Source organism: Dicentrarchus labrax, unplaced genomic scaffold, assembly GCF_905237075.1.
Source record: "Dicentrarchus labrax unplaced genomic scaffold, dlabrax2021, whole genome shotgun sequence".
Taxonomy (NCBI): domain Eukaryota; kingdom Metazoa; phylum Chordata; class Actinopteri; family Moronidae; genus Dicentrarchus; species Dicentrarchus labrax.
Genome location: NW_026136721.1, coordinates 19,115,744 through 19,142,741, shown reverse-complemented (window position 1 = coordinate 19,142,741; position 26,998 = coordinate 19,115,744). Strand labels below are relative to the sequence as shown.

Sequence of the window (26,998 nt, the reverse complement as noted above, 5' to 3'; positions counted from 1 at the left end):
TCGTACTGAAAAAATTAATCAACAACAATTCATTGTCAATTCATTGTTAAAATCTTTGGGTTTAGACAGCTGGTCAGACAAAACAAAAAATTTGAAGACAAAAGAACAATTAATAAGAAATCGACTGATTAATCAATAATGAAAATTGACGTTTGGTGTAGTCTTATTTTAAAAATAGAGCTTACAAGGTTTTGTACAACTGGAGAACATAATAGTTAACTCATTATTTATCTGTGGGCAGCCATTTTAATTCTGCTTTTTCTGCATCAACAGGTTTGAAGACCTCTGATCATATTGGCTCCACGGCCAATCAGGTGACAGCCAGGCTCACTGAGGAGGGAGACCAACAGTGAGACTGGAAGACCCCCGTACCGCACCCACACTGCTTCATCCATCCCCCTCCATCGTCACCGCCATGTCTATACCCAGTGGCAGCCCAGAAAGAGAGGGCTCTAGTGGGTCTCTCCCTCAGCTTGAATGCCCTTCTTCCCCTCCCGGGATGGATGCAGACCCCTCGTCAACGGGCAGCCCAGTGCTCAGCCCAGACTCATCTTCCCATGATGCAGTGATGTCAGCACCTGCAGCCTCCCCGGCAGACTCCGAGAACTTGAGTCCTGATGAACTGGAGCTGCTGGCCAAGCTGGAGGAGCAGAACAGGTGAGAGCTGTCCTCATTGTGTTTAACTACTGAGTGAAAACAAAGCAGTTATTAAACTTTTACTGAAACAGCTTCAACCAATTAATACTAAAGGAATAGGTGTATGAATTACATTTACCTATTGTGTGTATATAATCATGGATGTATGAAGGGAGAACTGGATACAGCACTGAAACATTACTTTTTTTTTTTGACAGACCAAACATTTTGTCTTTGATCTTTTATGTTAATCCTTAATATAATTGATGCAAATGTGTTTTACTTTTATGACTCTTTATCTCCTTTACATTCATGTTGTGAGTAACGGAGGACTTGAAATGTCTTACACTCAAAATCTCATTGGGGAGAGCCCCACAGCTTTGTTTGTGTCCCCTGGGTGTGCAGCTCGCACAGTGTCCCTTATTTTTCAACAATGAAGGTGGCAACCGTATGTGAACGTCAGTCTTGAGAAAGGAAATCACTGTGTTACCTCAACGTAGTTGTGGCCTGTAAGGTGAATTAGCAACTTAAAGTAGAAGAATAATTGATCAAAGATCCAACAATGGACCAGGAAAGACTGTCAATAGTTGATGTTGATGATGATGATGATTAAATAGAATCTCTTGATCAAACAAGAAAATAAACTCAAGAATATAGATGAAAGATCGGGCAAATGGGTCAAGTCAAAAGTGTACTTACAGTTTGACGTTAAGAAGAAACATGGAATGAAAGTAGCGTTAAAACAGCAACCAGGCCTAATTAATGAGATGGTCTAATGTGGGAGATAATTAGTACTTCATGAGAGGAGATAATAAATATGATATCTGGCCCGTTTTTAAAAGTGACAATAGTAGTGGAGGTTATTATCAGCAAACTAGATAGCTGTTCATCATCCTGAAATTTTACCCACAACATCAAAGTGTGTGCTCCCATACAAAGAACATTTCTTACATTAAACGCCAAATATTGTGCGAGGCTACTTAGGATTAGCAACCACTGATATTACAGTCAATAAAAATCAACAGAATATTGCCCAGAAGTATGTTAAGCAGAAGAAGAAAGTCTGTCCTTCACAGCCCATCTGAGAGCTTTTAAATATCCCTGAATTTCAACAGCACATGAAAATATAAGAAATAGCTGTATATTTGTGAGGCTTAACGGAATACTTGAACCTTAGTCTAGCTTTTAAATCAGAGAAGATTGAAGTGTATTTAGCTCCATGACAACAACGTAAGCACATAGACAGATAGCAGTAGGGCTGTAACGGTTCTGAAACCGAGACCGAAATCGCAACACAATAGTCCAAGGTCTCGTGTCGCAGATCCGAGAGACAGAACCGCGATACACTCGCTCCCTGGACTTTTGAGCTCTCGTTAAGACAGTGTAACTGCAGCGGTGGCGGCGGCCCGTGGGGTGGTACCGGTGTACGCCTGTATCGTATTTGTATTGACAGTAGGTTATTCTAGGTCATTTTCCACCTTATTTTAATGTTTATTTACTACTTTAATCTGCTCCCTTTCTCTTCTCCCCACACTTACACACAGCACACACACCTAGCCTGGACCTCTGGTCACTCACGGCAAACACGCCCAGTTGCTCCGCCTCTTTCTGTCTCTCTCTCCCTGTGTGTGTCTCTGCTGACTTTCTCCATCAGCAGTACATTTCATAAACTCACCCGTGATTCAGTTTTCAAGTGCACCGCATGTGGGTCCAAACCAAAACTAACGTTAGTGAGTGACATCTGCAGTGGTGCGTTCGCTGACGCTCCGTAATGTAAGATTTCTGCCGTGTCCGCTTAATGTAATATCAGATAACTAATAAAACGGGCAAAACCGTGGTATGAACCGAACCGTGGCTCAAAAATCGATGTCTGAACCGAACCATGGATTTGGTGAATCGTTACACCCCTAGATAGCAGAGAAGTGAATTATGCAACACAGTAAGAAGTGGACATTTTCTACCTAAACATCATGAATCCAAGCAGACTGTAGCCACTATGCTCCATTAAACAATCAAACTTAATGTTTTAGAGTCACCTTTCAAGTCCACAGGGAGTGAGAGTTTCCTACCTAGATAATAGTTGTAAGGCTGTGGTCAGTGACCTCTGGAGAAATAGAATAGTTATATATTCTGCAGAGTTTAGACACAGACCCCTTTGGACTTGAACATTGTCATTGTTCAAGGTGTGTATGCAGCAAGTCCAGTGCAAAGGGATTTGTGTAAAATGTCAGTTTGACCTAGAATCACAAATCTGCATGCCCTACATCCGCAAGAAATACACTAGGTAACAAAAAATGGGTATGTAGGTTAGTGTTTTAGAAAACACTGAATACATAGGCACTATATCCGTAATTGTCTTTTTAAAACTCTACTTTTTAGAACACATTTTGAAGAATATAAAGTCACCCCACAATACCGGAGATATGGAAGAGGAGAAATGAAGAAGCTTTAATCTGTTTCTAATTGCAGATAATAACAATCAACAGTACGAAGATTTTCCTTTCTCTCAGAGTGATATCTGAAATGACCTGAATGACTTTCTGTCGTCAGTTCCTGATGCCTGTCTCTCCATCAGAGGAACGCCTCAGTCACTAAACCAGATAACCTTTAATTCTTACATGTACCCTGAATGCTACTGTATGTTCTTTCAGAAAGCTTATTATTATTATTATTTATTATTATTTATTATTTTTCACAGTCATGTTTTGGTAAGTCACTTTTCCATTCAAGGGGTGGGGTTTCATCCCTGTGTTAGGTAAGGGTTTAATCCCACACAACAAAGAGCACCAGATACTGTCTGTTCACATGTTTGTACCACTACAGAAAAATAGATGTTGTTGTAATTAGACTTTAATAACACCCGCAGGGACTCACATGTGCTGTGATATTTTTAAGTGCAAGGAGCCACATACTGTACAATTCTTCCTCCAGCCATCACATGTTTCAGCAGAGGGGTCAAAGTGCAGGACGTGGAGTCAAGTGACTTAAAAGAATAAGACATTTAGACTCGAAGTGGGACTGAACCTAACACCCTCAGGATAAAGAGCAGTCTCTTTAATCACATCATCTCTGCTTCCTGCTATCCTGCTGCACAAGACTCAAAAGAATGCAAGGCTAAAAAAAACATTTAAAGGAATAGTTTAGCAGTTTGGGAAATATGTTCATTGAGAAGATTGACACCACTCACATATCGTATGTGACATATAAAGTAACAGCCAGCAGCTGGTTAGCTTATCTTAGCATTAGCCTTAAGCATTAAGCCTGGAGCAAGAGACAGAGAAAAACAAAAAATCTGTCTAAAAGTAACAAAAGATGCAATAACGACAAGTTGTGATTTTACAAGAGGTTCTGTGTTGGAATATTTCTTCACCGGAAGTAGTGACTTACTGGCTAATCTAACCTAGCTGCTGGGTGCAGGATCATATTTAAAGAGCAGAAATCAGAATCGCAATCATAATGAGAGTGGTATCAATCTTCTCATCTTACTCTCAGCAAAAAAATCTAATTCCCTATTCTTTTAACTCATGATTGTTTGTGAGAAATACAGACTTTCTGACACACCTTGACCTCAGAGTCCAGGCTAGTAAGCTCCTCTAATAAATTTGCTCTTCTGACTTTTGACTTTGACTCTTATATGTTATGGTTATATGGTTATATGAGCAGCAGTCAATCAATGTGTCTAACAGAACGAACAGAAAATGTGCACAGTCATGTAGACAGTGATAAACTGTTGGAAATGTAACCCACAGAAACTCCTCATTTACAATATGGACTTATTGTACTGGATGTAGATTAAAGTATTACTGCAGAGACATGGCCTATTTTCTGCAATATTTTGAAAGAAAAAATGTCAACTGAGATATCATCAAAAAAAAACACAGCATCATATTTACAATACCTTTTTGTTTATATTGTTTACACTTCTTCAGTACCCAACTCTAGGATTTCTATACCCTGAAAGGCAGCATATTCATTTAATAGACTTGAGATAGATTAGTAGCGTAATACATGTATTGTTGCTTTCTTGTCTATTTAATGTTCACAGCCAGCTGTGTGTGTATCCTCATGGGTCAGTCTCTGATTCTGTAGTTTAAGGGAACAAGCTCTGAGGCTTCTAGTGCCTCAGCAAGGTTGTCCACAAACTGTACTGATCCTCGCAATGTCACAGTCTGCCTCAATGTCATATATGCCTGCCACGACTCCTATTGCTCATCTTAGCTCTTCAGTCTGTGTACCATCTTGTATGAGACAAACATGCCGTGCCTTGTAATAATGTGCCGTTTCCATCAGAAATAATCAGTTGTAATTTGAGCTTCCTGTCCTCATAAACTGTTTCTTCATGCAGGTTGCTGGAGGCTGACTCTAAGTCCATGCGCTCAATGAGCGGTTCACGGCGTAACAGCGGCTCCTCACTGGTGTCCAGCTCTTCAGCCTCCTCCAACCTGTCACACCTGGAGGAGGATACCTGGATCCTGTGGGGACGCATCGTCAATGAGTGGGAGGAGTGGAGACGCAAGAAGGACAAACTCCTGAAGGTGGGGATCAGGGACTGGAGATGGAAAGATTTTGTTGTCACATGTAGCGTTTTCCTCAGCATGAGTCATTGAGAGCAATTAAAAATGAGAACATCAGTAAGAAGATTATCAGCCTCCTCATTTTATTTATACATCTTGTTGGTCAGGTTTCATAGGAAGTTTACTGGATCAGAAAAAAACATAAAGAAGACTGTAAATCCCTGACTCATTGCACATTTTATGCAGAGGCTTGTTGGACATCTATATCCACACACAGACTTTGTCACTGGTTTTTATTCATAAGGTTAGGGTTGTGTGTGTGTGTCAGAAACATGTAGCTCAGTGTTGTCTGAGACCCTAGGCTTTATTTTTACTGACGACAGCTAAACTGAATCTGTTGCCATGTATGAATACTGTTGTTCTTATATGATTACACCAACACCTTTAAGTTGCACTGCACCAATACGCCTCTCTCTTCATCCTCTTGTCTCTCCTCCTTTCCTCTTTGTGTCTCTCTGTGTCCTCTGTGACAAAAAGAGAAAACCCAGGGGAAGAGAAGATGGATGAGGGGACGGGACAGCAAAATGCAAAAGTCAGGGCAAAATGGGAGAGCAGACAAACCAAGCAACATGATACTAGCTGCCTGAAAACTCTACAGGCGCAAACAAATTTGACATAGAGGAATGAAAAGGAGGAGTTGGTGAAGAATTGTTGTGAAGCGTGATACATCATAATGTACTGAGTGGCTGTAATTATGAAATGATACTAAATTGTCCTTGTAGATATATCTATTCATCACTCCATAATTGATTCCTCCTCTCATCTGCCTACTCGTTGCTCTTCAAGAGATGCTTAAAATTGCATCCCTCACCACAAGGAACGAGGTATTAATCCTCTTTAATGTCTCGGTCTCTCTCTATCTCTTTGCCCTCCAGGAGTTGATCAGAAAGGGCATCCCTCATCATTTCCGGGCCATCGTCTGGCAGCTGCTGGGCAACGCCACGGACATGCCAGTGAAGAACCAGTACTCTGAGCTACTGAAGATGTCGTCCCCCTGTGAGAAGCTCATCCGCAGAGACATCGCCCGCACCTACCCCGAGCACGAGTTCTTCAAAGGCCAGGACAGCCTGGGGCAGGAAGTGCTCTTCAATGTCATGAAGGTGAGTGCCGCAGCATTTCACATTACTTCTTAGATCTAAACTCCTCAGTCTTTATATTTAGCATCCATGAAAGTGTGAGACTTGTGTCTTTTGGAATACGTTTCTGTGTTTGCACAAGCATGTGTTTGACCGTGGGTACAGTGTTTTAAATGAAGTTATATAGTCATTCATGCTGTGAGTAACTTGGTAATGTTTAGGTAGTCTCAAATCAGGTAGTTCTGCTCCTCTGGTACAACAAACAATAAAAGCAAGCCATCAAAACAATAAAACTAGACAGACAAAAAACAATAAAATCTTTGATTTAAAAGAACATTAATTAAAAGCAACAGTGAACAGGTAGGTCTTTAGCTTGGATTTGAAAGTAGACGACATTTTTTCTGCTTAGTTATTCTGGCAATTTGTTCCATATTAGAGCAGTATAGAAAATAAAGGCTGCTTTTCCTTGCTTAGTTTTGACCCTGGAAACAGCCAGTAATCCAAAAGTGCCATTTTCTATGTGTAATTCACTTTTCCATTTCGCATGTTGGCGAGAGTTACCTTCAGATCTAATTTTGTTTATGAAACAAAATATGTAGAGAAACAAGGAAATTGGTTGGAGAGGTTGTTCACAGCCATGGAAACAAGCCTGTTGACCATCTACATGTCAGTCGAGTTCTCTGATACCTGCGCAGGAAATTAATGGACCTCTGATGACTTGTTGATCCTGTTGCTTACAGTCTGGATGTTCAGTCAGGATTACAGTCTGTGCTGCTTTCTATAAATCCAGCACATAGCGAATGTAATGTGTGTGTGTGTGTGTGTGTGTGTGTGTGTGTGTGTGTGTGTGTGTGTGTGTGTGTGTGTGTGTGTGTTTTTCAGGCATACTCCCTGGTGGACCGAGAGGTGGGCTACTGCCAAGGCAGCGCATTCATTGTTGGTCTGCTGCTTATGCAGGTAATGATCAAGTATTTCAGGAAAATGATCCATAAATGATCCATAATAAGCATATTTTTCTGAAGGCACAGCACAGTATGTCAGAGCTTCCTTTAATCAGTCCCACTAGATTTCTCTGATTATTGCAACCAAAAACAGTTGATTATGTGGCAGGTTTATGAAAAATTGCACGGCAATTAAGTTGTCTCTAGAGGTTATCGGTGAAATATGGGAGTCACATGTGCTATGTCTAATTTATACCTAATGAGGGAACTTTACTCACCCCTCTCCCCTCCTCCCAGATGCCAGAGGAGGAGGCGTTTTGTGTTTTTGTGCGACTGATGCAGGAGTACCGCCTGAGGGAGCTGTTCAAACCCAGCATGGCCGAGCTGGGCCTCTGCATCTACCAGTTTGAGTATCTGCTGCAGGTAAAGAGGAAGCAAGAGAGTCTATAAACAAACATGAGGCCTGCAGTGTAACACTCAGCCACAAAGGGGCAGCAAATCATTTATTTATATCTCCAGCACGTCATTTTCTCTTTGTGTGTCCCATTGATTATATTTTATATTCTTCCTCTTTTTTTTTATCTTAGGAGCAACTTCCAGAGCTGAACGTCCATTTCCGATCCCAGAGTTTCCACACATCCATGTATGCTTCATCCTGGTTCCTCACTCTTTTCCTCACCTTCCTCCCTCTGCCTGTTGCCACACGCATCTTTGATATTTTCATGTATGAGGTAGGGAACATTCTGAGTGTGTGTTGTAAGTATCTGGAGATGTATTTGATGTGTTTGACTGTGTGTATTCAGAAGTTATAATAAAATCTATGACCTGATTGTAGGGCCTAGAGATTATCTTCCGTGTGGGTCTGGCCATCCTGCAGTACAACCAGACTGACCTCATTCAGCTGGACATGGAGGGCATGTCGCAGGTAAGCAGCTGCAGCTTTGTGCCACTGGCTGCAGAAATTAATTTCATGTATAGATTCAGCACCGAGTCAAATGCTCTACGTCCCACTTTCCCACCAGCTTCCTGAATGACACATCTGAACGACAGACCTGCTTCACTCAGTCACATTAACTCAAAACAGAAACAGACACCAGGGCTCATTCAGTGATATGTGATACTGTTTACAGTAATGCAGGAGAGAATTAACTCATTTGTTGCTCCTTAGTAAAAACACACCAACTGATCTCTGTGTCTGATCTCGAGACAAAATCCAAGGATAGAATCAAAGGTTATGCTTTGTTAGGTTTTCAGGCTGTTGTATTTCTTTCGCTTATACACCCCTAATACCATTTTCCCTTTTCTTTTCATTTTTTTTGTGGTTATGTGCAGTATACTCATAAATACGGCAGCAGCTAGCCATAAATGTTTGATTATCAATTATTCGCCTAATTATTCAACCATTTTGACAATAAAATGTCAGAATAAACTGAAAAATGTATATAATGAAAAAGCTGGGAATTTGGCTTTTTTTTAAATATACCTGTATAAACTTTATTTTCTGTTAATCACAGTACTTCAGAACTATTGTAGTTCCAAAAATACAGCAGCTGCTGGCTCGCCACAAGTCCAGCGTTTGGTTTTTGCCGCTCTTCTTCGTGCCTGCTTCTTCATAAAATATGAATGAGCACCTTTGTCTGTCTTCAGCTCTCTAATCTTGTGTTTCCCTCTGGCTCTGCCAGCATTTCCAGAAGGTGATCCCCCACCAGTTTGACAGCTGCCCAGACAAGCTGATCCTCAGGGCCTACCAAGTTAAATACAACCCCAAGAGGATGAAGAAGTAAGAGCACTCATCACTCAACTAATGACTAGTGAGGCTCAGGCTGGTTTGGCATCATGTAGCCCAGTAGGATTTGTATTTCTGTCTGTCTACTAATGATCCATTGATCTTTGCTTTTTAAGCATTATGATTAAAATTATACCACCAATCAGTGAAGCACCAAGTGAAGTTAAAAATAATAACATTGCATAATCCTGTGTTTTTGTTTATTTTTTACAGGCTTGAGAAAGAATATACCACGATCAAGAACAAAGAAATGGAGGAACAAATTGAGATCAAGGTGTGTGTGTGTGTGTGTGTGTGTGTGTGTGTGTGTGTGTGTGTGTGTGTGTGTGTGTGTGTGTGTGTGTGTGTGTGTATTTATGTATTTGTTCACAATGTGGATATCCCAATGAATGGGTCATGTAACTGTACCTCTCTCCCGTCTCTCTCTCTCTTTGTTCAGAGGTTACGCACAGAAAACAGGCTGCTGAAGCAGAGGATTGAGACACTGGAGAAGGTAAGAGATGGGCTTTGATTCCAGCTGATCTAAATGCTAAAATATATCAGGTTTGCGCAGCATCATTGAGACGAAACACCCAGATTGCTCAGCAGAGGACTCTTCGCGTTCTGATACGCAAACACTGTAATGCTGTTTGTAAGCTCTGTTGGTTTTCTTCTCCTGATGAGCTTTTTGTTGCAGTCTTGGTGTGTTTTTGTGTGTGTGGATGCTTGCAATCGGTCCTTACATTCCCTTCCCCTGCAGCACTCTATTGTGAAGAGACGCTGCAGTTTCTAATCTTCTCTTCCCCTCTGAAATACTTTTTTCTGAGTAATCTCTCCACTGTCTCTTTTTTCTTCATAAACATCTTTATATTTGTTTCAAATGATTGGCTTCTGAACCTATAATCTTTTCTTTTCCTTGATTTTCTCTTGGGTTTTGTTGTGGTTTATCCTCCCCGGTGTCCCACTGCCTTTCACTTTTTCTTCTTATCTTTGTTTCATCCTCTTGTTGCTCTCCTTCGCTGCGTTGTAGGAGAGTGCTGCTCTGGCAGACAGACTGATACAGGTAGAGTACTGTAAACCACTTTCCCACTCACACCTCCTTCCTCTTCCTCTTTCTGCTGTCCTGCACTGCTTCTCTCCCTCTTTTTAAAAGTACCCAGACAAGTGCATGAAGGAATATTTTTTTGTTGTATGTCTGTTCAGTCCACAAGACCGTCCTGTAATCTCTGAATGCATGTACTGTTTATCCATGAGAGAGGTTGTGCATTCCCTGCATGTGGCATATAAAGGTTTCTTATTGTCCATACTATTACAAACTTCAATTATGAATATACAGAGTTTACCAAAATGTGAATAAAATATCCTATATAGCTGACAACAAGCTTATTTGCTTTCTTCCGGAGAATTAGATGAGAGAGCTCTCATGTCTGTAAATATGAAGCTACAACCAACGTATTAATTAGTGAGCCTTAGAGATGCTAAGCTTAGCATCTCTAAAGCTCACTAATTAATACGTTACATACTGTTTGTTTAATGGGGGGTTATTTGCCAGAACATGTTTTGGCTGGCAGACTTGCTGTTTTTAGCTTTTAGATAGTAATGTGTTAATTAGTGAGCATTAGAGGTGATCTGGTAGGCAGGTATTTTTGCTAAGCTATGCTAACCAGCTGCTGGCTGTAGATTTTGTATTTTAGTTATTGACAGGTATGAGAGTGGTATTGGTCTTCTTGGCTAGCTCTCTGCAAGAAAGCAAATAAGCTTATTTCACAAAATGTCAAGCTATTCCTTTTAGGCTAAAATAATCTGCTATGCACCATGTTGCAAAGTTCCCCTTAAGCATAATAATGTTGCATTCCCCGTATGCCCAGAATTAACCGTCTCCCTACATCGGTATATAATATGCAACTCCAAAGCTGATCTGACCTGCTGTTCCAGGGTCAGGTGACGAGGGCGCAGGAAGCAGAGGAGAACTATGTGATCAAGCGGGAGCTGGCAGTGGTGAGGCAGCAGTGCAACACGGTCAACGAGAGCCTCGAGAAAGCACAAGACACCATCAGAGAGCTGCAGCAACAGAAGGTAAACACCAACCCACAGTCTGTGCACAAACACTGTGGTGGCAACAGAAACAAATGTTCCAACACAGAAGACGACGGCAGGCGTAATGTCATTTACCCTCACATATGCTGAATAAGGGATTTATGTCGGAACATTTTCTCTCGAGCATTTGTCTGTTTAATATTTTATTAGGTGATGGTTCATCAAGGGTCAAATCAGATGTCAAAATCAGGGCTGCTTTTTTATGATTTTGATTCACGAATCCGTTGATGCCGGGTTGTAGGAGTGAAAGTGTTAGTGAAAACCATTCACTAACCCCATTTTCCAGTTCTGCTTTTAAAGGACTAATTCAACTCTTTGGGAAACCAGCCTACCAGCACCCTCTTAAAGCTCACTCATTAACGCATTGTTAATATGAAACTTGTACAACTTGGTGTAAACAAATAGACAGTTCCCAGCAAGCTGTTGCTCCCTGCTTCCAGTCTTTATGCTAAGATAAGCTAACCATCTGTTTGTATTTGACAAACAGACATGGGAATGGTGTCAGTCTTCTCAAAAAAGCAAATAAGTGTATTTTCCGTAATAACAATAACTTAAACAACAAACATAATATTGACAAATGATCTGCACATTATCCCAAGAATGTTCTGACTTTTCTGAAAATGTCAAGTAATCTTACAACCTATAGTCTCAGATCAGATTTAGCAGCAGTGTTTGACTTGAATGAACTAATTGCAACACTTCAGGGGAAATTTCTTGAAGTTCAAATGTATGCAACACAAGCCACCAAAACATAAGAGCCGTTTCACAACCCAGCTACAAGGAAGGTGTGTTTGTCCTTATAACACCAGATACAAATTCCTCTTCTATTATAAGTTTGTTGCTTCTTAAAACCATAAGACAAGGTGTATACATTGACCTTAAAGAGGCCAGAGGCTGTAAAGTTTTCTTGTAAACAAAGTTTCTGTTTACATTAAGTGTTATTCACCAAAATGTATCAGTGCGTCCTTGAGGTTTAACAAACATGATGACTGCATTTCCTTCCACATTTTGTCTTAAAAGCTTGAAACCTGCTTTGTTTAATTACATCCATGTTTGCCAGACAGTATTCTTCTTTTTCCCTGCCTTTTTGGGGCATTGCTGAATATCATGGTGCATCATTGCCACCATTGTTTCACAATGCTTCAACCATGTACATCACATCACCAGCATGAAATCAACAAAATAAGGACCCACCCATAAAAAAATGTTCTAGAGGTCAAAAACTCCACAGGAACCTTTTTAATGTATCTTAAATGTTTACATTTTCTGTTTCATATTATCTCTGTATTATATTGAAATATTCCTATAGTAACTGATGTGTAAGCTCACCTCGTTTATCTTCTTGCATTTAATATTGGCAACTTCAGCATCTGTCAAACAACCACAATGCCAGTGGCATATTCAAACACACCCTTGGCACACCCAGAGCGACAGCACAAAACTAACGGGACATTTTTTTCACACAATCGGCTCTTGGTTATTATTTATCAATTTAATCCAACTAGAAGCATCTGACTTAATTGACTGAGTTTGGTTCCAATCTCTTCTTTCTTGCATTTAAATGTGTGTTTCTTTTGATAACAAAGAAGCCACTCACACTGTCATTTTTCCGTTTGAAGCTTGAAAGGAAATGACTAATTTACTCATGAAGCTCAGCAACCAAGACTACCACAGTGCAGTCTGTTAGTGTTTGGACAGTTTTATTTTATCTCTGGACTCAAACACACTACATTTAAAATAAAGCAACTATTAGGTCAAAGTGCTTACTCTCTAGTTCTAAGATAGTAGATTTGACTTTATCAAATAGTTTTTGAGGGTACATTTATTCAAGTACTGCACTTAAATACAAGTTTGAGTTACTTTTTACTTCTACTCGGCGTTAATTCAGAGCAAAATAATGTACTTTTTACTCCACTACAATTATTTGAGTTGGAGTTACGAATTACTTTACAAACTATTCAAAACATATAATACATTTGTAAAACATGATGCATTTTTATTGGTTTAACTACCCAACAGTATTTAATGTAATTAATAGCTCTAACTCGAACAACTACGACAGTAAAATAGTACAGCAGTAATGATCTAATATGATAATGATTTTTATGCATTGAGTACTTTTATTTTTGATGTTTCAAGTACATTTTGTGAAAAATACTTGCGACGCAATGCAGGACTTTTACTTGTACAACTTGTTTATGTTGTAGTATTGTTACTTTTACTTAAGATCTCCATCACTGGAGTTTGAAACAGTTTTATATGCCTGTATATGATTTGTGGTGCTACTATATATGATGCTATCGGCGAACAAATTAATTAGAAATTTCAGACCACACCTTTTCTAATGTGTGCAGAGCACAAAGTTATTTTTCTACATACACGAGCGGCTGTTTGTAATGAATAAGTCAGTGATAAAGTTTGATGTTGCCTGTCCCATTTGTCCAACTTCAGCTTCGCTAACAGACAAAAACAAAAGGATTAATACTTAAAACTGTCTTCAGCAGATCACCATCAAAGAGTAAGCAAAAGTGTGAATGTTAATCAAGGAAATGTTACTTTAAATAGAAAAAAATCCAAGCCAATGATTCATTATTTCATGTGCACACTCTAAATGATGTCATTGTGATGGGTGATCCAGCTCAGATTGCTGGCACCCATCAACCCACCAGAGTTCACACACCTACAGACACTCACAGTCCTCTTTGATAACCAAGACTGAGAAGCCTGAAATGACAAACCGAGACTCCTTTATGCACGCTATGTACTTGCCCAATTTCAAGCTTTTTTATTTTGCGACGTAGGAAAAGTACTTTTCCACTCAGCCCTCTGTGCATTACTGCTGCTCTCACAACCCTTTAACTTTGTAAGTTCGCTTTGATGTGGTGACAGGTACAAGTACAGTAGCTTTCTATTTTCTGACATCACTCTGAGTCAGTGGGGTAGGAGGGACATTTGATACCAACTTTTGAGCTATTTTGAAGTAGATTTAGTACTGGGGACATAAAAATCAGGCCATGAACCGTAATCATTTTGTTGCCACATAAAGACCAGCTGCAGATGATCATGTGGGTTAGTGGCATGTTGGCATATTAATGCTTTTGATTTATTTGCCTTCCCCAAAGGTAGAGTGCAGAAAACCTTTTCTGTTCCTTGATAAAAATGATACTCCTAACTAACTCTGGACAAGGATTGGCAAGCATTAGCTGTGTGAATAGACAGTTTGCTGTTAGATTTCTCAACAGAAGAAGAAACCGAAAGAGAAAGAGAAAGAGATTTAACGGCAGCTCGTAACAAAATTCACACCAATTCAGACTCTGTGGTAATCCCAGCTGAACTGAACTCCTGGTCATGATTAATTTTCCACTGTATGGTACAGCTCGGCTCAACTCAACTTTACTCTTTCTGTGGTCAGACGGAGTCGTCTCTAGAATGGTAACTTGCTCGACACAGGATATCCTCAACAAACCTGGCATTTTTAACCAAGCTACCATAGCGATTGCAATTCTTTTTATTCACTCAAAAATGACAGGCCCACAAAACCACTCCATCGTCAATTATGAAGTGCAGACGAATCGAGAACACCATCAAGAGTAGCACATCTCATATTTGTGTACGTGTGCGTGGTGAATGTGAGCAGAGTCGAGAAAAAGGCGAGCAGTGAAGGTGTCAATCTGGCAGTAACTGTACAGTGTAGGTTAGAGTTTGTCAGTGAATAAAAGCTGCAGCTTCTCAAGACCAAAGTAAAGCGCCTGTGTGTTGTTTCCCTACTGCTGTAATAGTGTAGCTATGTCGTCTCTGCCTGTGTTGAGGGGGTATCAGTGAAAATGAAGTACCAAAACGAGTAGCTTAGAGTCAAGGTGATCCATACAATGCAGTGGAAACACGGCTAAAATCCATCATCAACACTAGTCTGCATGTGACAATGAAATGAAAACCTTTCACTTGGCCCAAGTAAGCTCATAACACAAGCTCAAGAAAGCTGATCAACCAGTGATCAAAGTTGGTATCAAGCCCCACTGCTCTGTTATACAATATAACTGTGTAACACCAGTGATGTTTGTTTCAGTACACAGAACAGTTTGTGAGCAATCTGCAGACCCAGCTGGAGCAGTCCAGACTGCGCGAGGCTGAACTGCTGGGAGCGCTGAAGGAAATGCAAGACAAGGTCCTCGACCTGGAGAAGGTGGGCTAACAGACGCACATTTTAGCGTGTGAGAGAGAACAGAGTGGGAAATATGAGCAGAGACAGCAGGCGTGTGATAAATGTGTCAAAGATGATCTGTTTACTGGTAATTTATTCTAATGGTGAAAGAGGTATATTTGAGGTTTCAAGCTTTCGGTTTTACTTCCTGAGGTGTTGAGACACAACAGCTTCACCGTGCTGATTAATTTACTGTAACGTAAAACTGAAAGCTAAAAAAAATTTTTTTGTTTGCTGTTACAATTTGTTAATATTCCAGAAACTGTCAGTCTGTTGGTTGGTCAGTCCACCAAGACTGACCATAGATGTGATGTAAGTCACCATATCACATACTTCATTAGACTACATCCAGAAGATGTTAATACTTAAAATAAAATAATATCGTTTTTTTTTATCAGTGACCTTCTGAATAAACACATTGTTTTTGTCTTGGAGCTGATAATGGAAGTATAAGTACAAGTGAGATATCTTGTTTACTTATCAACTCTGTCTGAGAGTTGCTCTGGCGTGATACTGATTGGGCAGAACGTACGGCTCTAACAGCAACAGCTATTTACAGCCTCACATAGCTGCTAGCATGGCTGCAGACTAGTTAGTTAGTATTTCTAAAGTGTAAACATGACGTTTGTCCATCCAGAGGAGCAGCTGCCTGCCTGATGAGAACAACATGGTGGCTCTGAAGGAGGAGGTGAAGCAGATGAAGCTGAGGGAGCTGGAAACACTTCGCTCATTCAGAGAGATGCAAGACACTGTCACTGAGCTCAACCAACGCTGGCAGGTAACACACACAGACTGCTGCTGTTTCTCTATAAACTACCTGTGTGTGCATGTTCATGAGACCCATCTGTGCAGCCACACCTATGCACTCTGTGTTTCTGCAGCATCACATGTCCCGTGGCAGCAGCACGGGTGGCGGGGGTGGCCACTGGAAGGAATCCCCCAAGAAGAACGCCATGAACGAGCTGCAGGACAAGCTGATGACGGTCAGACTGAGGGAGGCCCAGGCTCAGGCTGAGCTCAGAGAGGTCAAACTTAAAGCCCTGCAGCTGGAGAGCCAGGTCAGACATACTGTACACACACTGATCATAGCGGGTATACAAACATGCAAGTCCTTTTCTTATATACACACATATGGAGGTCAGTTTAGTTTTATTCAAAGCATTTCATAGGAACAATGATAATTAGGTAATCACTGTGCTGTCACAGGATAATGCAGCAAACTATATAACTAAATGTAAATAAAAACAGCCATAATCGTGCTTGACTCTATGGGGATTGTGGGAGTTTTTAACTATGATTGTACATGTCATAGACTAAATTATTAATTAATGGGTCATACTCACCTTCTCACATTTGACTTTACTCCAGAACCAGATCCACAGCAAGCTAATCGGTCGCAACGAGCAGGAACGCTCCGCCCTGCAGGACCGGCTCCAGATGCTGGCCAATCAGAATAAAGCTCTCCAGGCCCAACTCAATGAAATGAAAAGGAAGCAGGCAGAGTCTGACTGCAAGGTCTGGATGGAGAGGAGACATAAAAAGAAATTGAGTTAGCGAGAGGGGAGGGAAGGGATGAAAGGGAGAAAAGGCTGATTGATGGGAAGAACAACGTCCAGCTTAATGAAACGTACAGTAATGAGACACTAATAACTGGATGGAAAGACAACGAGGAATGATGACAAAATAGGGATGAAGAGGATAAAAAGACAGAGGGAATAAAAAAAAGAAGAGTACCAGATAGATGTAGTGGGATAGAAATAGAAAATGATGAGAAATGTGCAGAGTCTAGTCTGTAAAATCTGGGATTCATGTCCAGAAAAGAAGGGCCGATGCACTGAAGGAGGACAGAGTGGGATGTAGATGGAGGGACTGAGGCAGTTAATGATGCATCATCAATATCCATCACTGAAACCCAGTTTATCACTGTCATCCACTGTGTTCAGTTATTAAGCAGGAAATGTCTTCTTTCTTTCAACTCCCTCTCCCTGTCCCATCATACATGTAGAGTAAAGAGGAGGTGATGGCCGTGCGACTGAGGGAAGCAGACAGTATGGCTGCTGTGGCTGAACTCAGGCAGAAGATAGCTGAACTCGAGATCCAGGTGTGTGTTTACGTTCCTCTGTGTCCGTTTGGATTGTACGTACATACAATGTCTCAATGTAGGTGTTGTTGTCTGTATAAAGATGATTAATTTAATTTAAACAGTAGCAATAAAGATACTGTGGCCTTTCAGAAGGAGGCAGGGCTGATCCAGGGCCAGCTGAACCACTCAGACTCCAGACAGTACATCAACCAACTCCGGGACCAGATTGCTGAGCTCAAGAATGAGGTTGGACACACACACACACACACACACACACACACACACACACACACACACACACACATACAACCACAGACTGCACCATTTATTGCAGGGGTACCCCGGCTCTTTCCCTTGAAGGGCCAAAACTGAAACTGAATTGTGGGCCACGGGCCAAAAGGAAATGCCTGCTGTATTGTTTAGATGGTAGTAGGTAGTTGGTAGTTAGATTATAAATAATAATTAGGATCCTACATATTTAAAGCATTTTACCCCACAAAACAGCATAAACAGTGATTTCTACTAAATAGTTTTTGAAGTTTTTTTTTTCTCCAGAAACATCTGGCGGGCCGAATCAAACTTGTATTGTATTTCACAATAAATGTAGCACAATAAACCTGTGCCACATGTAGCATTTCAAAGATCAATATTACATCCAAATGAACTGCAATACTCTTGGTAGCATCAACTTTACTGCTGTAACACAGGAAGCAGTCATATGACTTCTGAAATCACTGTGTCCATTTGTTTTATTTACTGCAGACAAAATGAACGTCAGCTGTGTTTTCTCACTGCTCCACCGAGAAATAGTTATTTATTTAAGAAACTTATTAGTTGATCAGCAAAAAACTCATCTGCAACTATTCTGATAATGGATTAGCAGTCTTAAATCAGTAAAAAGGTCAGATCTTCTCCAATTCCAGCTTCTCGGTTGTGAGTATTTGCCATTTATTTAGTTTCATATCTTTGTGAGTTGAATGTGTAATACTGCTGGTTGGATAAAACAAGTAATTTTAACCTTTTTAGGTCAAAAAGGAAATAATTCATCCAAAATTGCAACCCTAGTTCCCCTAGTTCCTAGTCTGAAATGTTACGCCATGTTTACTTCTGAACAACAATGAATGTAATGTTTTGTAGCCTTATAATCAAACTGAATAATGTTTCACTTCATTCATGTTAGCTGTTTACTTGTTGGGAAGCATGCCGTTTTGTTTTGTTTTGTAAAATGATTAGATGGATAAATGATTAGAAATATGTAAATGTAAGAGATGTTATGTCGACAACCTTTACAGCAGTGTAAATCCCCTCCACACGTCACCATTTTTCTGTGACTGTTTAGCTATGAATATGACATCCCATTCATTATCCCAGCTACTCTTATTATCCAGCTGGTGGAAGCAGCCATTAACAGACACAACACCAACTATTTGAATCTTCTTTTTGACACCTTTCAGCTTGCAGAGATTCAGAGGTCTGGAACCAGACCTTTGTGCCATAAAGCATTGCCAGACTCTTGCCCGTAAGAGATAATGTAAAATAAAAATGACTGTTCACTTCGTTGAGTGATGACTTCAGCTTCAGCTTCAAAATGGCGTACAGATGTATACACAGTGTGTGTATGCCGTAGATGCATGATGATAGACATCATGCAGCTTTGCTAACCACCACAGAAGAAACTTGTCATCTACATGCAGCCAGACACCACTTCCACCCAGACACACTGCTCTTCCCCAATAACTATTCTCATCAACTGGCCCACAGTGAACGTCAAGTGAAAGATGAGTGAGCTTCAAAAGAATCAGTGCATGAATAATTTAGATTTTTTGGGTTAAAACGTTTATTGTAACTCCAGTTGTGCTGATTTTCATTTAACTTGGAGGCGACTTGTGGGTTGAGAAAAGAAATTCAATGACCTCAGGTTTATGAAGATCTTTCCATCCTTTTTTTGTAGACACAAAGTTCTCACCCTTCATGCACTCTGAGTTTGTTCATTCAGAGAGTGGCAGTGCGTGACAAGGAGGGAAGTATTCAAACTTTAAATGTGAGGGGGTGTGATGAGACTGCCCTGCCCTTTACCGCTCCTCTTCTTTCTTCTCCTCTCCCCACCTTTTTTTATCAGAGCAGTGGTTTTATAAATGAGACCGAAACTTGCGTGTGTACAAATGCGGAAGCAGTGAACAATTTAGAAAAATCTCAGTGTTGTCCTCTAAGCGATCACAGTATGACTGAGTCATATTAAAAGTGCTGATACATAAGAACAGATCCTACATAATGTAGCTGTGATGATTTTACACACACTATTAGGATTCAGTTGGACACAAATTAAACAATTTTCCAAATACAAGTATTATATATTTATTTTTTATATTAATTAACCTGTTTATGTTGCAAAAACAAAATGAGAGAAAAGGACCCAAAAAAAAGCCTGACAAATTGCTGCAGCTTGAAGAGCAGTCAGACGCAGTCACAACATTTCCATTGGTTAACCACTGGTTTCCCCCTCCCCCCACCCTACAGCCAGTCGGAGTGTATGATAGGGGGAAACAAAAACCTCTGAGATTTGTCATGAGTCACTGTGGTACATGCAAGGTTAACACGGCAAAAGCATGCATGTGTAGATAAACTGTGGTAGTTCTTCTGTCAGGCAATAGCAGCCAACTGAGAGCTGGACAGCAGCGATGGAACAGGAACACGCAAACACGTTATGTTTTTTAATTTTGTGTTTAATAAGTATTTTATCTAGCTATTTTATGTGACTCACCTGTCAGGTGGGAGACCTAGGGCGCTCAGATTTAGCTGTAAAGACCCCACTGGCCTATTTGCACAACCTCAAAATGGTAAGCAGGATACAGATCAGTAGGTTTCACTGGGTTTTTTTTTGTTCACACCCAGCAACCTGTTAAAAGAAATTCCCAGCACATGACATTTAATGCTTTTGTAAAGGCTCATTTAAAAGAATTAACACAAATTATAGACTATCAAACCTGTGATTATTTAAGTTTAATGAACATGAATACTTTGTTTTGAGTTGATCACAAATCCTCCTGCTGGAGCACCAACTGTAAATTTGTCCACTGTTTAAAATAGTTCCTTAACACATACACAGTTTACTCCTGTTTGAGTTACATTAACTAAAAACTATGGTGCCATATTCATGAGCCATTTTGAAAGATTTACATCTTCATTAGGACTGAGTGCGGAGGGCCAAGTGCTTCAGACAGGGTGGAGATGAAGAAAATGAGGGATGGCCAGTGCAACTTGTTGGTCTTTTCTTGGGAAATACAAAATATTGTCAGCCTTTAAAAATACCACAGAAATAAAGACAAAAAAATAACAGTATAGCTGACAAATTAAAATCCTCTTCCCTGTACTCAGATCAGGCAGTTGCGTGGACAGAAGACAGCCCCCAGAGTCAGCGGTGGAGGAAGTACCAACTACCAGGATCTCTGTCTAGCCAGCCCTGCCTCCGCCGAGGGGGACTACCTGAGCTCAGACGAGGACCTCCTCCCAAGCCCGCTGCCTGCCAGCGCCCTTTACCCCACCCTGTCCGGCCCGTGTCACACGTCTGCCCGGCTCGACAGCGAGGGCAGCACAGACAGCGAGGCAGAGGAGCGGGTGCGGACACATCCGGACCCACAGCAGCTGTACAGCAGCATGGTGTGCACCGAGGCGCTGGATAACTGAGACCTGGAGGAGGTGTGAAGGTTTCATTGGATTTGTTTGACCTAAAAAGATGCTGGAGCTCTACAGGACAGGACTACTACTGTAAACTGGGACTGTATTATCCAATCCAGTCCTTCTCCTCGGCTTTTCCAGTGTTTACCTTTAACTTGATGCAGACATAGTGGCATTGATTGGACCTCTTCTGATCATCACTAGCCATCGTGTTCGCTCCTGTTACTGTCTCTGCCACCTTGTTCCCCATACTGTCGGATCCTGTGTTCCCCCGACGAAGAGGTCATGTAAAGCCTCTCTCCCTCTTGTTCCCATGTGTAACTGCGCCAGAAACTGTCCCGTCAAAATACATATCCATCCGAACACAAACATATGACACACAAACAAACAAAATGGACTGAAACTGAACCAGTAAGAGTGTTGTTGCTGCTCGCTGCTCGAGATCGACCACTGGACCTGAATCTGTGACTGTGGACAAGGAGGGAAACATGGGTAGACAGACAAACTCTTCCCTCTCCCTATAAACTGAGTAATAGACACTTGACACACTGTATGCTCTGTCTACCCTTATATAACTCTCCTTCCAGATTGGTTCAGAGTTAAATACATCTTTATCCTCTCTTTTCCCCTTTTATGTCTCTCAATAGGAAGACATACACACACAAAAAAAACGTCTATCAGCCATCCATTAACCTCTCAGTAGACCAAGTGTTAATATAAAAGGTGGTGAGTATGAGAAGGAGAGGCGCAGTGGAGGAATATGTACACATCAAACTGTAGGGATATCACAAGATGGCATTCATTAATGAATCATGAACACTTTAACATACTAAATATGTGTGTTGTCTGTGTCTGTGGCTTGCAGATAACAAGAAGGCAAGCGAGTTAATACAACAGCTCATGTCAAAACATATTCACCATAACCCACAAAAAAAAGGAAGGAAGAAACTCAATGTTGCCAAATCTTTTGTTTTTTTTAAATTATTTATATGTTGTAATTTATTTTGATATTTTTTTTATTTTTTTATATATCTATATGAACTATAGGACTGTAGAGATACCGACAGAGGCCAAACTTTCTACACCGTCCTTTGTGCCAACTAGTCGTCTGTTGCAGGTTCACTGTGACACTGAGTGTTTCGGAGACTGAAAATGTGCTGCTATGATTTTAGATTTACTTCTTCCATTTTGTTCTTTCTGTTATTTTTTTTTTTTTTAAATATCAGAGAGTTGAAGATGCAACCTCCTATTAACTCTGCCATAGATTAGGTTGACAAGTACTGTGCAGACTGATCGAATCCGAAAACTGAGCAGTTTAACTTGATTCCTCCCTGGAGCTTCTCAGCATTTCACAATGATGGGAACAATTTGGTTTTCTTCAGAAACCAAGCATTATCATTGTGTATGTGTGAGTTATGGGAATAGTTTGACATTTTAGGATATATATTTATTGACTTTCTTGCTAAGAGTTACATGAGAAGACCGACATGACTAATGTTACAGCCAGGAGATAGTTATCTTAGCAGGGCGGTTACGTGCCAGATTATTTCTTGGCTGGGCATAGTGGCTTCCTGCACACAATCGAACACTTCAGTTTTTGAGCACTTTTAAACTGTGGCCACAAGTGATATAATGGTAAAAGTGAGTAATGTCAGTTATAAATACCAATACAATGCCATATCTATCTTTGCTAACATTATAAGCTACTGGCCTTACTATGAGTTAGGTTGCAGCAACTCCTAAAGCCACTGAGAGTGTTGAATTAAACAAGGGTTTGTTTTATTGCTAATTATTTGAACTTTTAACTCATAAAAAAGAAAAAATGTGTTACTCCCTCAAAGCTGCCCTGTATTTAAGTTGTTTTAAATAAAGGAGAATGTGTTAATTGGTGAAATTTAGAGGTGAATTTTGTTACCTTTAGACAGAGCTAGGCTAGCTGCTTCCCTTTGTTTCCAGTCTTTATGCTAAGCTAATCAATCCATCTCCTGGCTATAGCTTTATATTTAACAGACAGACTTGAGAGCGGTTTCTGTCCCCTCATTTAAGCGAGTAAGTGTATTTCCCAAAGATGTCAAACTATTCCTTTAATTATCAGTGTCCCATACAAGCAAAAATAAATCCAGGTAACAGTGCTGATCTGGAGTCACCAGTTCATGTGCTCATATCACTTTCTGACAGCTGAAACTGCAGCATGTGGGCCATTGAAAGTGGAGGGAGTAGTTCATAATGTAAGAATGCCAACAAAAAGTCTGTCATCATTACCAGAGAGTGTGTGGGTGGAAAATATTTTACATATCAAACAACAATATATTCTGTGTAGAAAAAAAAAACGGTGTAAAATGTATGGAGAAATATGAAATATACAGTGTGAGAGGAACAAAAGTATATAGATAAGATTTAAAGCTGTATCACTGTCAGTCAAGTCTTACTGAAGATGGTGAGAAGTCTGAGTGTGTATAGTTTATCAAACAGGGTGTCAAATGAAGAGCAGTGATCTGCTTTTTGCACTACAGAGAAAGAGAAACTCTCTGCTCTTGACATTAGCAGTGAGAGATGGTGTGGATTAATGGATTCATATTACATTGAGCTCTTCAGAGGGAGCTTGACATTATCTAAGTACCTCGATCCAAGATTATCCATCCGCACTATTGTGCTGATTATTCTTCAGACTCATTTTGGAGGATTGTCTCTAAAGACCCACTTTCTGCTTCACAATGCTACCTAACTTTTTCGTGCAATACAAATGAAAGAATGGTAAAGGAGATAATTATTGCCATCTTCTCAGAAATAAGGAAATTGGATGTTCCAGTTATGGCCATCAAAGAGCTAAAGAGGATGTCAGTTAGCCCACCAAACTGTTGCAAATAACAGCTTTTTAGTGGTCATTGGTGGGTGTAACTGAAATCAGTGTTTGGATATCGTCAGAGCAAATGAGTGTCAGCCAAATGGTTTCAGTTGAGTTCCCTCTATTTCTTTATATATACAGAATTTAGACTGGCATCGGCTCTGTCTAGCATGAGTTTCAGGCCATTCCATTCATTTACTTTGGGTCATAACTGGCTGAATTTCTCACTTCAAGTTATAATCCTTAAGATTTTCATTCTATCAGACCTCACTCTTGATAATATTTCTGTGTGGAAATAGTTTACATTTACATTCTGTAATTACCTCTCTATAAAGTAGTCTTCATTGTTTCTGGTGGGGTCCAGTTTTGCCTTGTGGGATTCAAAGGACTTACAGGACTCAAGATAGATGCATGTACTGGACATGATGTGGAAGACAGAAGTTGGTGCATGTATGCTTTTTGTAATGCACAAGGCAAAAATGGATGAGTTCAGTATTACCGTGTCGGCAAAAAAATGTTGTTGACTGTCTTCTTTAAGGTGCCAGTATACTCAGTCAGAATTGTTAGACGGATGGTTGAATAGCTTTTGGAAACCCCCTCCAACCACACCGTCCTGACGTCGGATTGGGGGGGTTCCGACAAACTTTCAGAAAACCGACAATCCGACATTCGCAGCCTCCAAGTGGCCTGCTGAGGTGAGGTGAGAAAATAAGATGTGTTGGAAATTAATTCTCGGCGCAACAATTTCTGACACTTTTGATGTGTACATAATTTAAAACGATATCGCGTCTCCCCCTCGTTATGAAGTCTGGTCGTTCTGAACAGCTCGAAACACTCGTGCCCTCCAACATGATTGAAAAACACATTGTACGTACTACTTTTTGAGCATAACCTATTCTTCTGCGATAAATCCTCTCAGCCCATGATTTGTTTGGCTCTGCTGCAAACATATGGACACGTTGCAAACATGTTACACAACCACTAAGAGCATGTTTCAAACTGATCTCTGGGCGTTGTATTAATAAAAAGCATTTACCACCACTAACCACAGGTGTTGCCAGATTCACAGCTACTGAAATCATAAGGATTTTGAAATGCAAAGAGGAATCTTTTCATTTAGGACTGAGTTTCCAAATTGATCGATAATCTGGACCTAGATCAGTACTCAGTGTCCTTCATCGGTACATTGCTGTTCAGTGATGGTGCTGTTCTCACCACTGTCTAAATACAACTCTATCTACTGTGACGAAACATTTTGATATGTTTGTAAATTACTTTTGAATATGGTACTAGCTCTCATCCTTAATATTATTTTTATAATTACCATCAGTACTTTGTTTTCTCCTGCTAACAGCATTACATGAGATGATAATGATATTGTGCCATAAAAGTAGGTAGATTTACACACTATGCTAAATTACGTCACGTATGTTTAACAAGGGTTTTCATCGACACGTCAGCCACTACAGCCCTTCATTAAACAGCCATGTAAGATAAAGTGAATTTTGTGTGGATTCAAATGTGATCACAGTGTGTTGCTCCAGATGTATCATCTTGAAACTGGAACATCCACACGTTTTCCCTGATTTAAAGTTGGAAATAAGACAATACAGTGCAAAACAGTGTGTCACACGTGAGGTTTTTCCTCACCGACGGTAAGAAAAAACAGACATGTTGTTTTGTTCATCCTGGTTAGTCGGATTTGTAGGATTTCTCAGATTTATGTGCTGTATGTGACGGCTGTTTGATATCCACAGCATCATTCCCAGGAACCCTGCCCACCCTCTCTCTTTCTGTCTTGCAATTCAACTGATGTTGTTATCAAATATATTAAATGACAGTAAAGATTATATAAATTCCAGTATGATGGGGAAAAAATACATTTCAGTGTTCTGTATCCTATGAATGATACAAAATAAACTTTGACATTGCACCTTTGCAAAGGCCTGATTGTGTTGTTATTGTTTGTTATGGGGTGATTTACTGCGGGTGCAGTTGTTCATGCTCTTTTAGGTCCAGGGGCAACAGCAGTCAGTTTTGCACCAGCTCTTCATAACTTCAAACTTGGCTTTGTTATAACACTTTTACTGTGTTAAGATTTTCAGTGCTTGAGATTAGTTATTATTACGACCTGTTAATACCCAGTAACTACCAGGTGTAATTGTAAACTGACAAAGCTAACATTAGCTTGCTATTTTATTTTAGACTTTTAGACTGAAGAGTAAAAGAGGTACACAAAAGGGTCAAGGCTACCTGACTTAATCAAAATGCATAATGTAAAAAAAAAGAAGACAAATAAGTCACATATCACAAAAATAACACAATATGCCTTAAACTACAAAACCTTATGCTAATAAGATCAGACTAAGTAACATAATCAAATATTTCTCACTCATACTAAATCACATGAATACTACTAACTGTGAAAAATATATTTCTCAGTATATACATTTATAGTTAGACCTGCATTTACAAAGTATTAACAGTTAACTTTAACATACAGCTCGGCCCCAAAGACTATTATTTTTAGTAGTTACGTGACATTTGATGATGGTATAGTGACTTCCTGTTCAAGCATTGCTGGTAAATGACAAGTTTGAAACCAGCTAGTAGTTCCTTAGACTTTGTGTGTCTTTGCACATAAAATCAGAGATGGATTTTCATATAGGCTAGTGGATGCAACCCAATTCAAGAGCGCATTTGAAATTGTGTGCTGTAGATACTTTTTATGCTGAGACAGCAGCAGTTTCCCACCGTAGTTTAATTTCCTGAAACAGTTGGTGTTTTTAACAAACATTACTCAAACAGAAGTAAATAGGTCATTTGTTGGAGACTCGTCAGCAGCGGATTAATACACATTCAGTCTTTTGTTAAGTATTTAAGGCAGCAGGATGGTGTACAGTACCCATGTTCATCATATTGAAGGAACATGCTACCCAGTGCAACGCTGTGGCTCTTTAATGTGTTTATAAGGACAGCTGGCAGAAAGGAATATGCTTTATCAGGCTCTGGCTCACAGGAACTACTTTTGGTGTTTGAAGTATTTGTTGACAATGAGAAAAATATATAATATGTCCAGTCTTATTCTAACACTAACAGTAGTAA

The 26,998-nt window shown here is 40.1% G+C and overlaps 1 protein-coding gene across 2 annotated transcripts in view; it reads left to right on the top strand.

The window, feature by feature from the left end:
* The window catches only part of evi5l (ecotropic viral integration site 5 like), a 39,180-nt gene extending 13,344 nt beyond the window's left edge, over nt 1-25,836 (top strand). The window contains exons 2-20 of one of the 2 annotated variants that reach the window (XM_051384195.1): nt 274-657; nt 4,982-5,171; nt 6,086-6,310; nt 7,169-7,243; nt 7,525-7,650; nt 7,815-7,958; nt 8,063-8,152; nt 8,910-9,007; nt 9,227-9,287; nt 9,453-9,506; nt 10,023-10,055; nt 10,928-11,068; nt 15,156-15,272; nt 15,928-16,068; nt 16,172-16,348; nt 16,659-16,805; nt 17,296-17,391; nt 17,524-17,619; nt 20,749-25,836. In XM_051384195.1, the coding sequence (XP_051240155.1) occupies nt 416-657; nt 4,982-5,171; nt 6,086-6,310; nt 7,169-7,243; nt 7,525-7,650; nt 7,815-7,958; nt 8,063-8,152; nt 8,910-9,007; nt 9,227-9,287; nt 9,453-9,506; nt 10,023-10,055; nt 10,928-11,068; nt 15,156-15,272; nt 15,928-16,068; nt 16,172-16,348; nt 16,659-16,805; nt 17,296-17,391; nt 17,524-17,619; nt 20,749-21,057 (2,562 nt within the window). In that variant the 5' untranslated portion in view covers nt 274-415 and the 3' untranslated portion in view covers nt 21,058-25,836. The remainder of the gene's footprint in view (nt 1-273; nt 658-4,981; nt 5,172-6,085; nt 6,311-7,168; nt 7,244-7,524; nt 7,651-7,814; nt 7,959-8,062; nt 8,153-8,909; nt 9,008-9,226; nt 9,288-9,452; nt 9,507-10,022; nt 10,056-10,927; nt 11,069-15,155; nt 15,273-15,927; nt 16,069-16,171; nt 16,349-16,658; nt 16,806-17,295; nt 17,392-17,523; nt 17,620-20,748) is intronic. The other variant, XM_051384196.1, reaches the window with a different exon arrangement.
* Nucleotides 25,837-26,998: the final 1,162 nt, after the last annotated feature.